We start from the raw sequence: 18,966 nt of genomic DNA on the forward strand, positions 1-18,966 counted from the left end.
GAGACACTAACAGAAACAACCAATTATGCCGCCTTGGTGATACCTGGTAACTCACTGAGCACTAACAAACACCAATTATGCCATGACAAAGGTGACCACTGGCCCAACTCACTGAGGCACTGCCAAACACCAATTATGCCATGACAAGGTGACCACTGGTAACTCACTGAGGCACCAACAAGAAACACAAGTATACCATGACAAGGTGACCACTGGTAACTCACTGAGGGAGCACTAACAGAAACACCAATTATGCCATGACAAGGTACTGTGACCACTGGTGCTGTGTTGAGGTAAAGCAAACACAGCAATCACACAGTGATGACAAGTACAAGGTGACTGCAGTGCTGTGTTGAGTAAAATGCTTTTCTAAGCACTGCAGTGACGTGTGCAGGGACTCGCTGCCTCAACACGAGTGACACTCGGGGGTACTGACCTTCAAGCTTGGCTTTAAGATGAACTGCACTTTTCCATGATGGTGAGGTCCTGGGTCTGACTGGGGCCTGGGTTCTTCTGGGTCTGACTGGGGCCTGGGTTCTTCTGGGACTGACTGGGGCCTAGGTTCTTCTGGGTCTGACTGGGGCCTGGGTTCTTCTGGGACTGAGCTGGGGCCTGGGTTCTTCTGTGAGGAAACAGTTTCCAGAGCCGCCTGGACAGCCTTGGCAGCCTCCAGGGCTGCACTAGATGCCTCTCTCTCACCTGAAACAACAACACTGGGTTAGGGAAGAAGCTCACACCCTCGCTCCTGTGCCACTTTCTATGCCCCTGTCTGTACCCTGTGTATACCCCCCCTATCATGTTCCCCTGTATATGCCCCCTGTGTGTACGCCTGTATATGTCCCCTGTGTATGCTGCAAGTGTCTGCACCCCTGTATATGCTTGTAATGTGTATATTGCTCATGTACATATGAATGCATGTGTCAGAAACACAAGCTCAGTGTCCTTACTGGGATGTTAGTGGACATGGGCGCTTATGGTCGGTGAGAACAGAAGCTGGGTTGACATAAATCTATCAAGGATCAGCACCCGGAACGTTTAGTTCCGGCCAGTCATCACCGGAAGACACACCTTCCGGCAGAGCCAACAACACCAACTAAAACAGGCGAAGCAGCGCACCAAGAGGAGGAGAAGAAGACAGGTGAGCACTTGCGGGCACAAGGTCCGCTCCGGGTGTGCTCAGCGTGTACCCTTGTGCATGCCGCCTGTGGCTGTACTCTTGTGCATACCCCTTGTGTGCACCACTGTGTATACCCCCCTGTGTGTTGCCTGATGAGTTTACTTGTGTGGCTGAGGGCCAGGCCACCGGTGCAGCACACTCACCTTCCTGGCAGTGGTGGGGATGCCGGCGTCAGGGAAACACTGCTGGCACTCCTCCAACACCTGCTCCACCTCACCGGTGAGGTGGAACCTGTTCTCACCCACGACTTTGAGTGCCTCTTGCTCTGTTGCACGAGTGCCAGACTCTCTCCCACACAGTCTGCAGCTCCTGCTCCTTCTTCTTCACCCTCCTTCCTCTTCGGTGCCACACGGAACCTTTCCTGCTGCAGGAGCTCCCTGGCACCCCTGCTCTTGTCCACCAGTTCCTGGGGCCGTCCGTCTGCTGCTGCCATGCTCAGCCTCCCAGCCTGTCAGGGTGGCCTCATACTGGTCCAGCTGGGACCCCTGAGCCTCCTGGCAGGCAGTGATGGCAACCACAACTGTAGCCTCCTGTTCCTGCAGAAAGGAACGCATTTTTCTTGAGAGAGACCCGCTTGCTCCTTCTTGCCAGCTGATCCTGCTGCCCCTTTCCCCTTCCCGGCACTGGGTGGCTGGGCCTCCACCGCCTTCCCGCCTCTCAGCCTTCTTATTAAGGCCTCAATTGTATAGCAGACAGGGAACTGCCCGCCCTCCAGGCTGGCATGGGTGACGCACTCCGGACAGAGTAACACGGCCCTGCTCCTTCCAGCTTATCTGTGCACAGTGTGTGAGATTGTGTAGCCACAGGGCAGAGTGCGTGGCCGCTGTACTTAAGTCATCAAAGCCTGTCCAGGCACACTGGACACTCCTCAGGGGTTGTCACCCTGAAACAGAGAGGCAGAGTGAGGGAGGCACTACAGCAGAAACACACTGAAAGGTGTGTGTGTGTGTGATAATGATGTGTGTGTGTGTGTGTGTGTGTGTGTGTGTGTGTGTGTGTGTGTGTGTGTGTGTGTGTGTGTGTGTGTGTGTCCAAGCAGGGGCAGGTGGATAATATGTCTGTAATTAAACAGGCAATACAATCTTCATAAAGTGTGGATAAAACAGTCTTGAACCTTGAGTTAGCACAGCACTGTGCATGAATCATCTCTACTAGTCGTGTCCGAGTGACTCCAGTTTCCAGAGCCAGTCCTGTCCTGATCGCATCAGCTCAGACTCACCGCTTGGGATCCAGTGTGCCTCTCACCAGCCACATGAGCCTGGCTAATGGGCGCCACTTCAAAATCACTGCCCCTGTGCCACCAGCTGGGACGTTTCAACAACTGTCCCTAAAACTAGACTTGAAAATAAATAAAAATAAGTAAAATAAATAAAAAAGGACAATTTTGTTTGAATTCTCTGAATTAATAGAAATTCCTGAGTATTCCGAAAATTCCCGTGTAAGTTTCAGTTCTAAAGATTCATTGTGACTTTTACAATGGTACTTCATATAGCACAACAAATTACAGAAGTACTGGCGTTAAGCTGACGAGATATCAGTTTATCGTCTGATATTTTGTACTTTCTTTGACGGAAAATGAACTTGTACCTGGAAGGTGCCAACTGATCAGTGGTGGGCTTTAGATTAATCGCCAATCTTAACATCGTTATCTTTGTTAATGTAAATGTTAACGTTGATACCGTTAATCCAGCAAGAATGTATTGAATGTTAACGTGCGTCTATGAAAAAGAAGTACATCATTACAGTAGTCCTTGGTTTATCCGGCATGAACGGGTGTGGCAGGTAAACCGTTGTTCCAAGACTTGCTCCTACGTAGAGATGCCTCAGGACTGAAGTTAGCTAATGTACACCCATTTTTAAGAAAGGTAGGAAGAGGATGTTAGTAATTATAGGCCAGTCAGTTGACTAGTATACAGTGTGTGTGTGTGTGTGTGTGTAAGATTCTGGAGAAAATTGTGAAGAGGGGTAGTATTTGCAGGAGCATTTAGATCAAGTATAGACTAATTAGGGACTCTCTCAGCATGTGGTTTTAGATGAGGAGTAGGTCGTGTCTCACAAACTTACTACAGTTCTTAGAAACACATTACAAAGCTTGAGTTGAAGATGGGGGAAACAGTATAGCCGTAGGTAATTTATCTAGACCGTTTAGTCAAGCTTTTGATAAGGTACCACACACAGGAGGCTAGTGCATAAACTGAGGTTGCATGGGATAATTTTACAGTACTGTAGTGGAGTGGATGGCTCATAAAGGAATAGAAAACAGAGAGTAGTAGTATTAAATGGGGCCAGAATCTGACTGGAGGAAGTGGTTGAAGTAAATGGGTACCTCAGCTAGACCACTTTTGTTCCTAGTATATATTAATGAAGATTTTAGATAACAAGGGATTAGTAGTAAAACACCAAAGTTTGCAGATGATACCAAGATAGCTAGTACAGTACAGGGGCTCAGGACAATTATAGGATGCAAAGGGACTTGGATAGGATGGGCAGATAGGTGGCAGATGGGTCTAACTCCCCGGAGGTGTCCAGGTTGTGCATATAGGTAAAAGATATAATAGAATTTTAGCTATGAGGATGGAAGGAGTTTGGTTGAGAGGCAGTTGAGAATAGAAAAGAGGATTTAGGAATTGTGGCCAGTGACGAGATAAGACTATGAAATTCTCAAGCAGTGTTACAACAAGCTAGAAATAGGGGCAAACAGGATCCTGGGGTTTTATAAATAGAAATGTTATAGTTAAAAGCAAGAGGAGGTAAGAGGTAGTTTATATAATGCTTATGTTGAGAGCTCATTTAGAGTATTGTATACAAGCTTGGTCACCACAGGATGTAACACTTTGTTAGAAGCAGTTCGAGAAAGGCAACTGGGATGATGGCAGCAATGAGGCGCCTGGAGTATGGGGAGGAGAGGGTAAAGAGGCTAGATATGTTTTTCATTTTGAGAGGAGATGTCTGAGGGGATATGATGAGAGCTATATAAAAATGTTTTCAGATTGCGATTACTTAGATCACGGATACTTTCTTTACACTAGAGAGGAAACAGGACTAGGGTCATGATAGGAGAATTAGGAAACAAAAAGGTGTAAGTTGGACTTTGGCTTCCTTTCTTTGGCATGCATGGGTGTGGTTATGAATGCATTGCCAGGGAGTGGTAATACGGCAATGGTGTAAATGTGTTCAAAAAGAGGTTAAGACGAGTTTATGGATGAAAAGATTTGGTAGGAAGTAGTGGGTGGGATACAGGGTGGAACACAGCTGGTGGTAGCCGTGTGGTGGCTGGCCTGGGGCAGGATTACTGCATTCAGGAGATTAGATGGGCTTGGGGAGGCGGATGATGGGTGCTACCTGCTGCCACTCACTTGGGGTGGACGAGGTGGCTGCAAGTATAGGCAGTTGCAGACCTGCGATCATGTGTTCACACACACACACACACACACACACACACACACACAGACACACACACAGGACACTGTTTGTTGTATAGGCTACACACACACACACACACACACGCATACACACACACACACAGGACCTGTTTGCTGTATGGGTTACACACACACACACACACACACACACACACACACACACACACATACACACACACACAGGACCTGTTTGCTGTATAGGCTACACACACACACACACACACACACACCACACACACACACACACACACACACACACACCACACACACACACACACACACACACACACACACACACACCAGGACACTGTTTTGCTGTATAGGCTACACACACACACACACACACACACACACACACACACACACACACACAGGACACTGTTTGCTGTATAAATAACACACACACACACACACACACACACACACACACACACACACACACACACACACACACACAGGACACTGTTTGTGACTAAACACACACACACACACACACACACACACACCAGGACACTGTTGCTGTATAGGCTACACACACACACACACACACACAGGACACTGTTTGCTGTAATTTACACACACACACACCACACACACACACACAGTGAGTAAGGAAAGCTAATGGTGTGACCTTGATACGCCCTGAACTAGAATATGCATCCAGTGGCTTGGTCGCCATCACTTCAAGAAACACACGTTGAAAACAGGGAGAGGATACAGAGAGCGGCAGCAACCAAAAAGAAATGGCACCTAGTCTGAGCGACCTGCCTTATGAAGGAACATTGCTGGTCCTCCCTACACTGGAGTACAAGAGAGAGAGGAGATTTAATAGCGGTGTATGGGGTGATGAATGGTCTGGAGAAATTGGATAGAATGACCTTGCTTTTGATAAAGGAGAGAAACTTAAAGGAAATGCGAAAGCTAGAATTTGTAGAAGAGACATCAAGAAGAACAGCTTCCACCAACAGAGGTAATGGCATGGGGTCTAGAATGAAGCTGGAGAGGGAAATTAGTTGCATTTGAGCAGAAGTCAATAAAGCGCATTTACGGCCAAATTAGACGGAAGTACTGTGAAAAGACAGGCAGCGCCAGCTCCGTACATGTACATCACAGCTGGTAACTACGTAAATACACACACACACACACACACACACGCACACACACAGAGAGAGAGAGAGATTTACATAGAAAATCAGACTTGAATACAAAGTTTCTTTTAATGAAATGACATTCTATTGCTTTATTTGCTGCATCGATGCGTGCTGTGAGAATTTGGTTTGTGTGATTTGACCCCGTCTTTGGCCGCATTGAGCCTTCCCCAGGTTGCGCCCGCGCATTTCGGCTGAACTTCTTATTCCTCGTTCAACGAAGGACCTGGCACTTATCTCGTTAAAGGGCATCTCCATCTATCCGACCAAGCTGAAATTTTGTGCAAATCCTCTTGGGCTTGCCTGTCTTGCGTCAATGAGAACGGTTGCCAATCTTTGTATAGTCTGCGGTTACTGTCGGTTGTTGAGTCCAACATCCGCGTCGTTGATGTAAATAATGAAAACACTGAATAAAGGGCCGAGCCCTGAGGGCGCCACTATTGACCGGCCCTGAGGAGAGAAGGCCCCATTTATTTAGAATTTCATCAAAGTCATTCAGATAAAATACTCCTTCGGTACCAGTACCCTAACGGTACCTGAAATTTCAGTACCAGTACTACCGGTACTCAAATTAACAGTACTTGCCCATCCCTAGGGAAGACCCGTCCCGCCTACCTCCCTCACCCGCCACAAACTCATCGGAAAATCGTCTTATTTCAGCGTTCTCCGCCGCGTCCACAGGTGTCCCAGGAGTAACAAGGCATGAGTTCCAAATGTCATGCCTACAGCGCTTGAACGAGCTCAAACAAGGCGGTTTTTTCAGGCCGAAAGTGGACGACGTACCTTTGTTGACAGCACGCACAGGCCGCCATCTTGAATCCTCTGGCGTAGTTAGGGAGTGGACTGGTACCGGTACCAGTAACGCTACTAACGCGAACGTACCAGTTAAGGCTACGAAGATACCGGTGCCAGTACTGCTACTAACGGTACGCAGTTAAACTACCGGTACCAGTACCAGTATACCTTTTAAGGCTACTAAAAGTACCAGTTAAACTACAGTACCGGTACCAGTACCGCTACTAACGAAGTACCGGATTAAACTACAATTAAACCGGTACCGGTACCAGTACCAGTACTATATATATATATATATATATATATATATATATATATATATATATATATATATATATATATATATATATATATATATATATATATATATATATATATATATATATATATACGTGAGACCACAGACTCATGGTCCAGGTGGTCTGTCCTTAACCTCGATGATTTACATTAATAGAAGACTCCTAAACGTTGCATTTCTACTCGAGAGAGTTTTCTTTACAGAAAATTTATTTAGAAGATTTCATCGGACGTCATAGATAAAAAAAACTCCCTCTAAATTGCCGGTACCGGTGCCGGTGTCTCAACTTTTCGGTACCAGGACTACTGGTATTAACGGTACCTGCCCATCCATATATCGTAGGCGTTAAACATTGTCATGCTTTTGGTGTTTTTTCAATATATATATATATATATATATATATATATATATACGTCCTGTTATCGCTGGTGAGGAGAGAGGAGAGATTTACGTAGATTTGTAGAAAATCAGACCACACAGACTCCATGGTCAGACTAGGTGGTCTGTCCTTAAACTCCCTAAAGTGATTTTACATTATTGAAGACTCCTAAACGTTGCATTTCTCGAGGAGAGAGTTTCTTTGCAGAAAATTTGTTTAGGAATTTCATCCAGACGTCATAGATAAAAAAAAAAACTCCTCCTAGGTACCAGTACTGGTGCCGGTGCTATCATTTTCGGTACCAGGACTACTGAAGTAACGGTACCTGCCCATCCATATATCGTGGAAAGTTAAAACATTGTCGTACTTTTTGGTGTTTTCAATATTTACGCAGAAAACGTAATATGGGGATAATATATTAACGATAGTCATATATATATGCTATATATACGGCTATAGTATACCGTGCACTATTGACGGCTATATATATACAGGTCTAACTATATTATTGCTTATTATTATTAAAAACGTGGTATATAAGGTAATCAACGTTCTGTTCTGTTATATCCTGTACTAATTACCAAGTGGTGCTAATTACCAAGTGGCGACCACACCAGACTCCATGGTCCAGACTAGGTGGTCTGTCCTTAAAGCCTCGAGTGATTTTACATTAATGAGAAGACTCTAAACGTTGCATTTCTACTCGAGAGAGAGAGAGAGAGAGAGAGAGAGAGAGTTTTCTTTACAGAAAAGAATTTGTTATTTAGGAATTTCATCAGACGTCATGGAGATAAAGAAAAAAAACTCCTCCAAATTTTACCGGTACCGGTGCCCGTGCCTATCCAACTTTTCGATTTCCAGGACTACTGAAAGTATTAGCAATTGCGGAGTACACCTGCCCATCCATATATCGTAGGCGTTAAAAAACATTGTCGTACTTTTGGTGTTTTTTTCAATATTTTACGCAGAAAAACGTAATATACAGAGGATAAATAAACGTCCTGTTATGTATATTAACTTATTCTACAAGTAATTACTACTGATGCTATTAGACGGCTATTATAACCAGCACAGCCCTAACTATAGCGGTCGCGTATTATTAATGCAGGCAGGGCAGAAAAACGGCGTGGTATATGGGTAATCAACGTTCTGTTTTACTGTTATTATATCACTGTACTAGTCTCAAGTGGCGCTGGATGGCTAATTATAACGATTTAGCCATAATATCGTATACACGGAGAGAAAGAAGAATTTATTGTGTGTGTGGAGGGAAGGAGGAGGAGGAGAGAGAGGAGAGAAAGGAGGAGAGAGGAGAGAAAGAGGAGGTGGAGGAGGAAGGAGCTGTCTGGCTGAGAGGCAGCAGCAAATCTTCCCTCCATATGTTTTAAACTCATTTTTGGAGGGAAGGAGAAACGGAGAGAAAAACAAGAGGCATAGAGAAAGATAATTTATTTAGCTATGTATGGAGGGGAAGGGAGGGAGGAGGAGGAGGGAGAGAAAGGAGGGAGAGAGAGAGAGAGAGGAAGGTGGAGGCGGAGAGGGACAAAAATCTTCCACTATTGCAAAAAACATTTATTTTATTTATTTCATTTTCATATTTTTTTAACTTTCTCAAAAAAATCAAAAATAAGAAGAAAAAATACACTGCATACAAATAGATACAATTCTCTCTCTCTCTCTCTCTCTCTCTCTCTCTCTCTCTCTCTCTCTCTCTCTCTCTCTCTCTCTCTCTCTCAATCTCAATATATATATAAATTAACCTTGGTCTCTCTCTCTCTCCTCTCTCTCTCTCTCTCTCCTCCCCTCTCTCTCTCTCTCTCTCTCTCTCTCTCTCTCTCTCTCTCTCTCTCTCTCTCTCTCTGTGTGTGTGTGTGTGTGTGTGTGTGTGTGTGTGTGTGTGTGTGTGTGTGTGTGTGTGTGTGTGTGTCTCTCTCTCTCTCTCTCTCTCTCTCTCTCTCTCTCTCTCTCTCTCTCTCTCTCTCTCTCTCTCTCTCTCTCTCTCTCTCTCTCTCTCTCTCTCTGTGTGTGTGTGTGTGTGTGTGTGTGTGTGTGTGTGTGTGTGTTTCTCTCTCTCTCTCTCTCTCTCTCTCTCTCTCTCTCTCTCTCTCTCTCTCTCTCTCTGTGTGTGTATGTGTGTGTGTGTGTGTGTGTGTGTGTGTGTGTGTGTGTGTGTGTGTGTCTCTCTCTCTCTCTCTCTCTCTCTCTCTCTCTCTCTCTCTCTCTCTCTCTCTCTCTCTCTCTGTGTGTGTCTCTCTCTCTCTCTCTCTGTGTGTGTGTGTGTGTGTGTGTGTGTGTGTGTGTGTGTGTGTGTGTGTGTGTTCTGCGTATCTGTGTGTGTGTGTGTGTGTGTGTGTGTGTGTGTTTCTCTCTCTCTCTCTCTCTCTCTCTCTCTCTCTCTCTCTCTCTCTCTCTCTCTCTCTCTCTCTCTCTCTGTGTGTGTGTGTGTGTGTGTGTGTGTGTGTGTGTTTCTCTCTCTCTCTCTCTCTCTCTCTCTCTCTCTCTCTCTCTCTCTCTCTCTCTCTCTCTCTCTCTCTCAGAGCCACTGAGGGGAGGGCAACTTGCCCTCCCCAAAGAGAATTCTTCAGACAGACTCTATCTATGACGAACGACAGCGCGAAGTCCAGGCACAGAACTTGTATGAGGGTCACCCGGAACTGGAATGGAAAAGAGTTGATAAAAATGGAGATTGCGGAGAAACGGAGAAGAGGAGGAAGATGTGGAGGAGGGGAGGTGGAAGAGGAAAGATTAAGCTATTTTTTGGTGTAGGAGGAAATGAGGGAGAGATTTAGGAAAGTGGAGGAAAATGGACTTGAACTTGGAGAAGGAAATGAACGAGATCACCAAAATCACACTGAAATGGAAGACAAACCTTGATAAAAGTGGAGATTGCGGAGGAACGGAGAGGAGGAGGAAGATGTGGAGGACGGGAGGTGGAAGAAGAAAGATTAAGCTATTTTTTGGTGTAGGAGAAAAGGAGGGAGAGATGGAAGGAAGTGGAGAAAAATGGACTTGAACTTGGAGGAGGAAATGAATGAAACCATCAAAATCACACTGGAACGAGTCACACCCCTTGATGAAAGTGGAGATAGAAGAGAAACGGAGAGGAGGAGGAAGAAGTGGAAGAGAGGAGGAGGAAGAGGAAAGATTAAACTAGTTTTTGGTGTAGGAGGAAATGGGGGAGAGATGGAGGAAAGTGGAGGAAAATGGACTTGAACTTGGAGGAGGAAATGAACAAAACCACCAAAATTACGCTGGAGAAATACACAGACCTTGATAAAAGTGGAGATTGCAGAGAAACAAAGAGGCGGAGGAAGAAGCGGAAGACAGGAGGAGGAAGAGGAAAGATTAACCTACTCTTTGGTGTCGGAGGAAAGGATGGAGAGATGGAGGAAAGGAGAGAAAAATGGAGGCAAATCTCACCTCACTCGGGAACTCGACGATCTCAAACTGCCTCCCAAAGTCCGGGAAGATGCCGAGGGAGAGAGCGAGGATGAGACCAAAGGCTCCCATGAGGCTGTATAGGAGCGGCCGGTTCTCGCTCAGCCCCTCCATGTAAGGTCGGCCCTGGGGGAGAAAAAGTTTTAATATATTTGTTCATATCTCAAGAAGTTCTTAGGTTAGGAAGATCAAACTTGGTGGGTGGCTAGAGGGATAGTTAGGGCAGGTGTGGTCGAAATCTGGCTGTTTTAGGTTGAATAAGAGCAGAGTTATCGCAGTTATAGTCAGCAGGATACATTTTCCGAAGACGAGAATTTTTTTGTGGAAAGTTTTGATATATTCGTTGATATCTCAAGAAGTATATAAGTTAGGATAATGAGACTTTGTGGGTGAATAGAGGGATAGTTAGGGCAGGTGTGGTCGAAACCTGGTTGATAGTGGTTGAGTTAGAGCAGAGTTATCGCAGTTATAGTCAGTGGGATACATTTTCAGAAGATGCATATTTTTGACGGGAAACTTTTGCTATTTTGCCGATATCTCGAAAACAATTTAAGTTCGGATAATGAGACTTGGTGGGTGAAGAGAAGAATGGTTTACGCAATTATTGGCGGAGTCTGAGTTTAGTTTCGTTAATCTGAGGCAGAGTTAAGAGCATGGAAACTGCGCAATTTGGAACGGAGTTTTTCGTCGCTCAAGAAAAAGTTCCGCCACATTTGTTTGTATCTCGGAAAGTATTTAAGTTAGGGCAATGAAATTTGGTTGATGTATAGAAGGATGGTTAGGGTACATGTGGTTAAAATTTGGTTGACCTAAAATGAGTTATGGGTGGTCACAGTTAGGGCTATCTTTTCTACATCATTTATATTTTTGAGTGGGAAATTATTTAATGCTTTTACTTATATCTTCAACAGTATTTAAGTTAGGGTACCCAAATTCTGAGGGTATACAGAGGAATAGTTAGGGTATATGTGGTTAAAATTTGGTTGAGGTAGGATGACTTAGAGCCGAGATATGGACATTTGAAGTTGGGATATATTTGAACTCCATACATATTTTTTGAGTGGGAGGTTTTCTTGTATATGCTTATATCTTAAAAAGTATCCAAGGAAGGCCAACCAAATTTTGAGAGTGTACAGAGGAATAGTTAGGGTATATGTGGTTGAAATTTGGTTGAGGTAGAATGACTTAGAAATTAGTTATGGGCATTTGAATTTGGGACATTTAAATATTTTTTGAGTGGTAAAGGATTTTGTGGATTTGTTTATATCTTCAAAAGTATCTAAGTTAGGGTACCCAAGTTTTGAGGGTATGCAGAGGAATAGTTAGGGTAGATGTAGTTAAAATTTGGTTGAGGTAGAATGACTTAGAGATTAGTTATGGGCATTTGAAGTTAGGGTCACATTTTGAACTTACACTGTAGTTGATCGCGAAGGTTGATACTTGGAGAGGCAGGAGATTATGTACCTGAGGGAGTTAAGGAGAGAAGGTTCAAACTGCTTCTCAGGTCCACCGCCGCCCCTGGAGAGAGAGAGAGAGAGAGAGAGAGAGAGAGAGAGAGAGAGAGAGAGAGAGAGAGAGAGAGAGAGAGAGAGAGAGAGAGAGAGAGAGAGAGAGAGAGAGAGAGAGAGAGAGAGAGAGAGAGAAAGAGAGAGACACGAGGAGAGAGAGAGAGAGAGAGAGAGAGAGAGAGAGAGAGAGAGAGAGAGAGAGAGAGAGAGAGAGAGAGAGAGAGATAGAGAGAGAGAGAGAGAGAGAGAGAGAGAGAGAGAGAGAGAGAGAGAGAGAGAGAGAGAGAGAGCGAGAGAGAGAGAGAGAGAGAGAGAGAGAGAGAGAGAGAGAGAGAGAGAGAGAGAGAGAGAGAGAGAGAGAGAGAGAGAGAGAGAGAGAGAGAGAGAGAGAGAGAGAGAGAGAGAGAGAGAGAGAGAGAGAGAGAGAGAGAGAGAGAGAGAGAGAGAGAGAGAGAGAGAGAGAGAGAGAGAGAGAGAGAGAGAGAGAGAGAGAGAGAGAGAGAGAGAGAGAGAGAGAGAGAGAGAGAGAGAGAGAGAGAGAGAGAGAGAGAGAGAGAGAGAGAGAGAGAGAGAGAGAGAGAGAGAGAGAGAGAGAGAGAGAGAGAGAGAGAGAGAGAGAGAGAGAGAGAGAGAGAGAGAGAAGGAAAGAGAGCGAGCGAGAGAGAGTGAGCGAGGGAGAGGAGAGAGAGAGAGAGAGAGAGAGCGAGAGAGAGAGAGAGAGAGAAAGTAAGTAAGTGGTAATTTATTGCCATAATATACACATTGATATATACATATATATATATAATTATACTTGGCACGAATATAGCCTGTCAAGCCGAAGCTTCCCGACAGACTGTATATTTATTTCATTGTACTATTATTATCTTACTAAAAGTTGCAGATAGCTCCCAACCATAAAGCTAAATACAAATATACAATAAATAACAACATTAACTATAATACCAGATGAAGTTATAATAGTTATATCTAAAATGTTAACTATAATAACAACTACAACAGCATCAACAATAATAATAATAATAACAATAATAATAATAATAATAATAATAACAATAATAATAATAATAATAATAACAATAATAAAAATAATATGGACAATAGTACTATGCAATTCACTGATTAGATTTAATAATGTAAATTTGTGTTCATGTTTCAGGAATAAATTATAATTTTAACCGTGATTGTTTTGGATTGCAAATAAGTGTGTTTTACTGACTTTTAAATAGAGAGAAATTATTACTATTAAGGAGATTTTTATTTCTACTGGCAAAGAATTCCAAACTTGAGGTCCTGAGCATAAAATACTATTTCTGAAAAGAACTGTCCTAAACTGTGGAGAGATAAGATTTATATTGTTCCTGCGCGTATTATGCACTGTATTAATAACTTGAAAAGGATGAGTTCCATGCATCAGTGCGAGGTTTTTATAAATAAATAATAGTAGAAAATAACAATGAATGTTTTTAAAATTAAGAAATCTATGTGTGGAAAATACGTTATGTGTGGAATCAAACTTGTTCATGTAAAACATACACCTAAATATCTTATTTTGAGAAACCTGAAGATTTTTAAGAAAGGAAGCTAATGTACACGCCCACACAGATACACACAATAAATGAGATGCGGTAACAAAAGTGTATAATAAATACTGATAAGTGCTTCTTGTGTAAGGCTATTTCTTATTCGATACAGTATGCCACATATCCTAGATAGTTTATTTGCAACAGAATTAATTGGTATTTCCAATTGATATTTTGATCTATGACAACGCCCAAAAACTTAGTATAAGAAACTCGTTCAAGTATTTTTCCTTCAAGTGTTATAGGTGGCATGTTAGTAGTGACTGATCGGTTTTGAAAGATAATGTATTTTGTTTTAGTGATATTTAACCTTAACTTATTATGTTTAAGCCACATATTAATTGAATTGAGCTCATTATTAATGTTTATATGCAAACTATTTATATTTTATCATCTAATAGTAAATTAGTGTCGTCAGCATAAATGGTATACTTAAATTTATTACTAGCATTGACAATATCATTAATATAGATGAGAAAAGTATAGGTCTAGGATAGATCCTTGCGGTACACCCATTTTGATAGGCTTGAAGAAGAATATTTAGAATTACAGTAAACAGCTTGAAATCGATTTGTTAAATAATTTTGAATAATTCTAAAGGAACTCCCCGAATCCCAAAATTACTAAGTTTACTTAATAGAATTTTATGACATAGCGAATCAAAAGCCTTAGAAAGATCTAAAAAAATTCCAACTAAATAATGTTTCTTTTCCAGATATTTATACACATTATTGGTAAACTGAAATATATGGTAAACTCAGTAGAGCGCCCTGGTCCTAAAACCATGCTGACAATTCGAAAATAAATTATTTTTCTCAATGAAATTTACAAGACGAGTGCATATCACTTTTCAAAGACTTTACTGAACACAGGAAGAACTGATATAGGTCTGTAGTTATTGACATCATCTCTATTATCTGACTTAAACAATGGAATAATTTTAGCTTTTAAGTTCGTCCGGAAAAACTCCTTTCTTTAATGTGAGGTTAACTATGTGTGTTAATGGCAAGGAAATTATGCTGGCAGTTTGTCTTTACGACCAAGGAGAAATTTCATCAAACCAGATGATGTACCTTTTAATGTCTTAAGAAAGTTTTCAATTTCTATCTGTGTAGCTGGTGATAAGTATACCGAGTAATTAGGTGAGTTATTGTAAATATGTCATATATTCATCCCTACTATATCATGATCTAGCCCCCCAGCCTTCAAAAATGGTCATTAAATGTTTCAGAAATGTCAGTACAATGTGGCTTTAATTCAATAACTGTATGTTTAGCACCTGTGCATCTACCAAGAATAGTATTAATGGATCTCCAGTGTTGTTTTGGATTACCTTGGCTATTAAGTAACTGCTCTTGGTTATACTTCTTCTTGGCTAATTTTAAAAGTGACGTTAATTTATTTCTATATATTCTATAAGGCTCCTTAAACGTTAAAGGCCATTTATGAGCTAGTTTTTCAAGTCGATGTTTTTCTCTAATACTATTCTTAAGAGCCAGAGTAATGTGTGGACTACGTTCCTTTTAAAACTAAATTTAATTTTTCTTTCCGGAAAACACTTATCAAAACATGTTTTAAATTTACTGTAAAATAAGTTGTAGGCCTCATTAGCACATATACAATTTAATGTGTCCTCCAATTAGTTTGTGAGAGACTATTACTAAATTTTTCAAGGAGTCCTGATTAAATATTCTTTTAGTTACGTAAGTGGGAGAAGGATGACGATATTTATCACATTTAAATACAGAGATTACTGGGTAGTGGTCACTGATATCTGTCTTTAATATATAATGCAATATTACTTTCAATCTGAGATGACCAAACATGATCAATTAACGTGGATGAAGTTGAAGTTACTCGAGTAGGCAAGGTAGTTAGAGGAAATAAAGAATAGCTGTACATTATATTAATTAAATCCTGCACATTGTCATTTATTACATTATAACAAATCTATGTTTAAGTCTCCAAACACAAAAACCTCCTTGTAATTTTTATCTTTAATTAGGGATAAGATTTCATTAAGTGAATTGTGAAAATTATTTATACTGCTTTGAATTGGTCTGTAAATACAAAGAAATAAATAGGTAGTAGCATTACATATTGCTTCGATTCCCAAACATTCCATAAAAGGTTCCAATTTAGAAAATTCATTGATCACAGAAGATTTGTACTTACTAGAGATATAATGACTCCCCACCAAACCTGTTTCTGTTATTAGTGAACATTTCATATTCCGGTAGAAGAATCTGTACAGTGGAGAAATATCTACATCTAAGGGTTCTGTTAATCCTATGACATCAAATTTAGTTTGGCACAAAGGACAGTGTCTACAAAGTATTGGAAATTCGATGAGATGGATCTAATATTCAGTGTTAATAAATATAATTCCACTATTATTAGTAGAAAAGGAAAGCTATCCAGATAAATATATTCAGATTTAGAAAATTTAAATTTCTTGCTCTTAAATAAAACTGAGTTACATCAAGATCGTTATTATAATTTCTATCTTCTACACTAAGTGGATGGAAAGCATGTAAGGTCTTGATTTTGTGTATTATTGACATTAAAACAATGCAACAAATCTTCATTGTTAATAGGCAAAAGGAAAATATAATCTATTGGTGGAGGCATATTATCGTTAGTAGTAGTAGGAAGTAGTAGTAGTAGTAGTGGAAGTAGTAGTAGTAGTAGTAGTAGTAGTAATGGTAGTAGTAGTAGTAGTAGTAGTAGTAGTAGTAGTAGTAATAGTAGTAGTAAGTAGTAGTAGTAGTAGTAGTAAGCAATAGTAGTAGTAGTAGTAGTAATGTAGTATAGTAAATGATAGCAATAGTAGTAGTAGTAGTAGTAGTAGTAGTAGTAGTAGTAGTAGTAGTAGTAGTAGGCAGTTAGTAATTGGTGGTATATTAAGAAGCAGTTATAATTATAGTAGTGAAAAGTAGTAGTGGTGGTAGTAGTAGTAAGTTGTGGTTGCTGCAGTAGTAGCAGGAGAGAGAGAAGTATAGAAGTAGTAGTAGTAATAGTAGTAGTAGTAGTAGTAGTAGGCGTAGTAGTAGTAGTAGTATTTGTTGTTGTTGTAACCATAAAATAGTAGTAGTAGTAGTAGTAGTAGTAGTAGTAGTAGTAGTAGTAGTAGTAGTAGTAGTAGGTAGTGGTGGTGGTAGTAGTGAACATAATAGTAGTAGTAGTAGTAGTAGTAGTAGTAGTAGTAGTAGTAGTGGTAGTAGTAGCAGATAGTAGTAGTAATAGTAGTTAGTAGTAGTAGTAGTAGTAGTAGTAGTAGATGTAGTAGTAGTAGTAGTAGAATCATAGATTGGAATTAGGTGTGAGTTATTATGTACTAAATTACTTAACGTTGTGAATCTATTTCTTGGTGCCGCTTCGCAGGATTTTCTTGATTTCCTTGCGTTGGGGGGACGAAGCAGCAGGTGGGGCCGAGGACAGCCGCGAGCCACCAGGTCGGTGCACGGGGAGGGGAGAGCGAGTGTTGTCCACACCACCCCACGCCCCAGCCGCCTCGACACGGACGACACCACCATCACCATCAGCATCACCAGCACCATCAGGAGCGCCAGCAGCACCAGCAGCAGCGTCAGCACCATCAGCAGCATCACCAGCACCAGCAACGGCAGTCACTGGCACCTGGCCGCCACGCAAGCCCCAGCCTCCAGCTTCAGCCGCGCGCCCGGCCCGCACGTCCAGTCCAGTAGCACTTCCAAACGTCTTGTCCCGACTGATCAGTTTGGTGTGTCGGCAGAAAGCTACTTGTCCTTCAGCCCTTGCCTAGCTTGAGCAAGGGCATCTGAGCATTCTTGATTGCAAGAAGCTGCAGACAAATCTTCATTCAGGTATGTTAGTACCCTTCAGGTGTCTTCCTCGTCTGATTGCTGCGTCTCGATCCCCATAACGAGCGAAGCGCGCCACAACGGGGCGGGGCCTGGCATCTCGGCGTTGACCAACCCTGTGCGCGCGCTCCAGTATAATTCCTGGTATCTGCAGTTTTGATTCCAGGAGAGATGTCACAGCCGCTGCAGTTTGCTCCCAGGTTTCATCTCCTCTCTCCTCCAGTCCACTAATTCTCAAGTTCTTCCTGCGGCTGTAGTCTTCTTGATAAGTGACTTTTTCTTCTAGTTCTTTAATTTTAAGATGAGATGATTGAAGTTGCTGGTTAAGTGTGTCTATTTTGCTTCTGTCTTCCTTTTTCTCCTTTTCGTGTTCTTTGGCATTAGATTTAAGATTAGATTTAAGAGTGAGAGAGAGAGTACATTAGTAAGGCCTGGTAATCTGTGTGTGTGTGTGTGTGTGTGTGTGTGTGTGTGTGTGTGTGTGTGTGTGTGTGTGTCCAAGGTTTAATATTACCTCCTTGCTTCCTCCTCCTCCTCCTCTTCCCTCCTTTCCTCCTTCCTTCTCTTCCTTCTCCTCCTTCCTTTCCTCCATTCTTCCTCCTCCTTCCTTCCCTCCCTCCTCCTCCTCCTCTTCCTTACCCTATAGCAGTGTGGTTGTCCAGGTGGTTGGCTTGGTTGACCAGGTAGAGCAGGGCGGTAAAGTGGCAACCAAACTGTAGAAGCACCGTCGCAACCGTATAGATATTGAAGATATTCGGTAGAGGTCGGTGAGCGCTTAACTCCGGCAGCGGCTGTGGGGGAGGAGAGGAGAGAGAAGGGTCAGACAAACGGGGTGATTGTGGCGGTTGTGTTTATGCGTTTGTTCCGCCGTTGGTGTGTGTGGGTAGGCAAATTATCCCTCTACGTTTGTGCTGAGTGGCGTGTTTGTGCATGCTACCGTTTGGCTGTGATATCGAAAAAGGTTAAGATTTCCAGATAAAAATTTGGGACTGTTAGGTTTGAGTAAGGGTTACGTTTGAGGTGCTTGTGGGGGTTGTGTTTGTGCGTTTGTTTTGCCGTTGGTGTGTGTGGGTAGGGGAAGGATTGGTCTACGTTTGTGCTGAATGGTGTGTTTGTGTATGCTTTGGTTTCTCTGTAATATTGAAAAATGTCAAATCTTTTCTGTGATAAATTGCGTCTGGGTAAGTTGGAAAGGATAAACAAACAGCATCATTGTGGGGGTTGTGTTTGTGCGTTTGCTTTGCCGTTGGTGTGTGTGGGCAGGGGAAGGATTGGTCTGTGTTTGTGGCGATTTGTGTTTGTGTGCGTTTTAGTTTAGCGGGAATTTTGAAAAACGCTAAGATTTGCACTTTTCGCCTGGGAGATGGGGTTGTACA

General features: G+C 42.2%; 1 protein-coding gene and 1 long non-coding RNA gene across 2 annotated transcripts in view; both read right to left on the reverse strand.

Moving 5' to 3' along the window:
* LOC126994296 (peptidyl-prolyl cis-trans isomerase-like) overlaps window positions 1–1,610 on the reverse strand; it is a 6,215-nt gene extending 4,605 nt beyond the window's left edge. Inside the window, exon 1 of the mRNA XM_050853624.1 lies at window positions 1,419–1,610. Within this exon, the coding sequence (XP_050709581.1) occupies window positions 1,419–1,610 (192 nt within the window). The remainder of the gene's footprint in view (window positions 1–1,418) is intronic.
* Window positions 1,611–9,797: 8,187 nt separating this feature from the next.
* Window positions 9,798–18,846, reverse strand: LOC126994287 (uncharacterized). Its single transcript, XR_007748964.1, has 3 exons — window positions 18,230–18,846; window positions 10,640–10,783; window positions 9,798–9,873 (listed from the first exon to the last, which is right to left on the reverse strand). It is a non-coding gene; the product is annotated as an uncharacterized LOC126994287 (long non-coding RNA).
* Between the last annotated feature and the right edge of the window lie 120 nt (window positions 18,847–18,966).

This window comes from Eriocheir sinensis, unplaced genomic scaffold (genome assembly GCF_024679095.1).
Source record: "Eriocheir sinensis breed Jianghai 21 unplaced genomic scaffold, ASM2467909v1 Scaffold768, whole genome shotgun sequence".
Classification (NCBI taxonomy): domain Eukaryota; kingdom Metazoa; phylum Arthropoda; class Malacostraca; order Decapoda; family Varunidae; genus Eriocheir; species Eriocheir sinensis.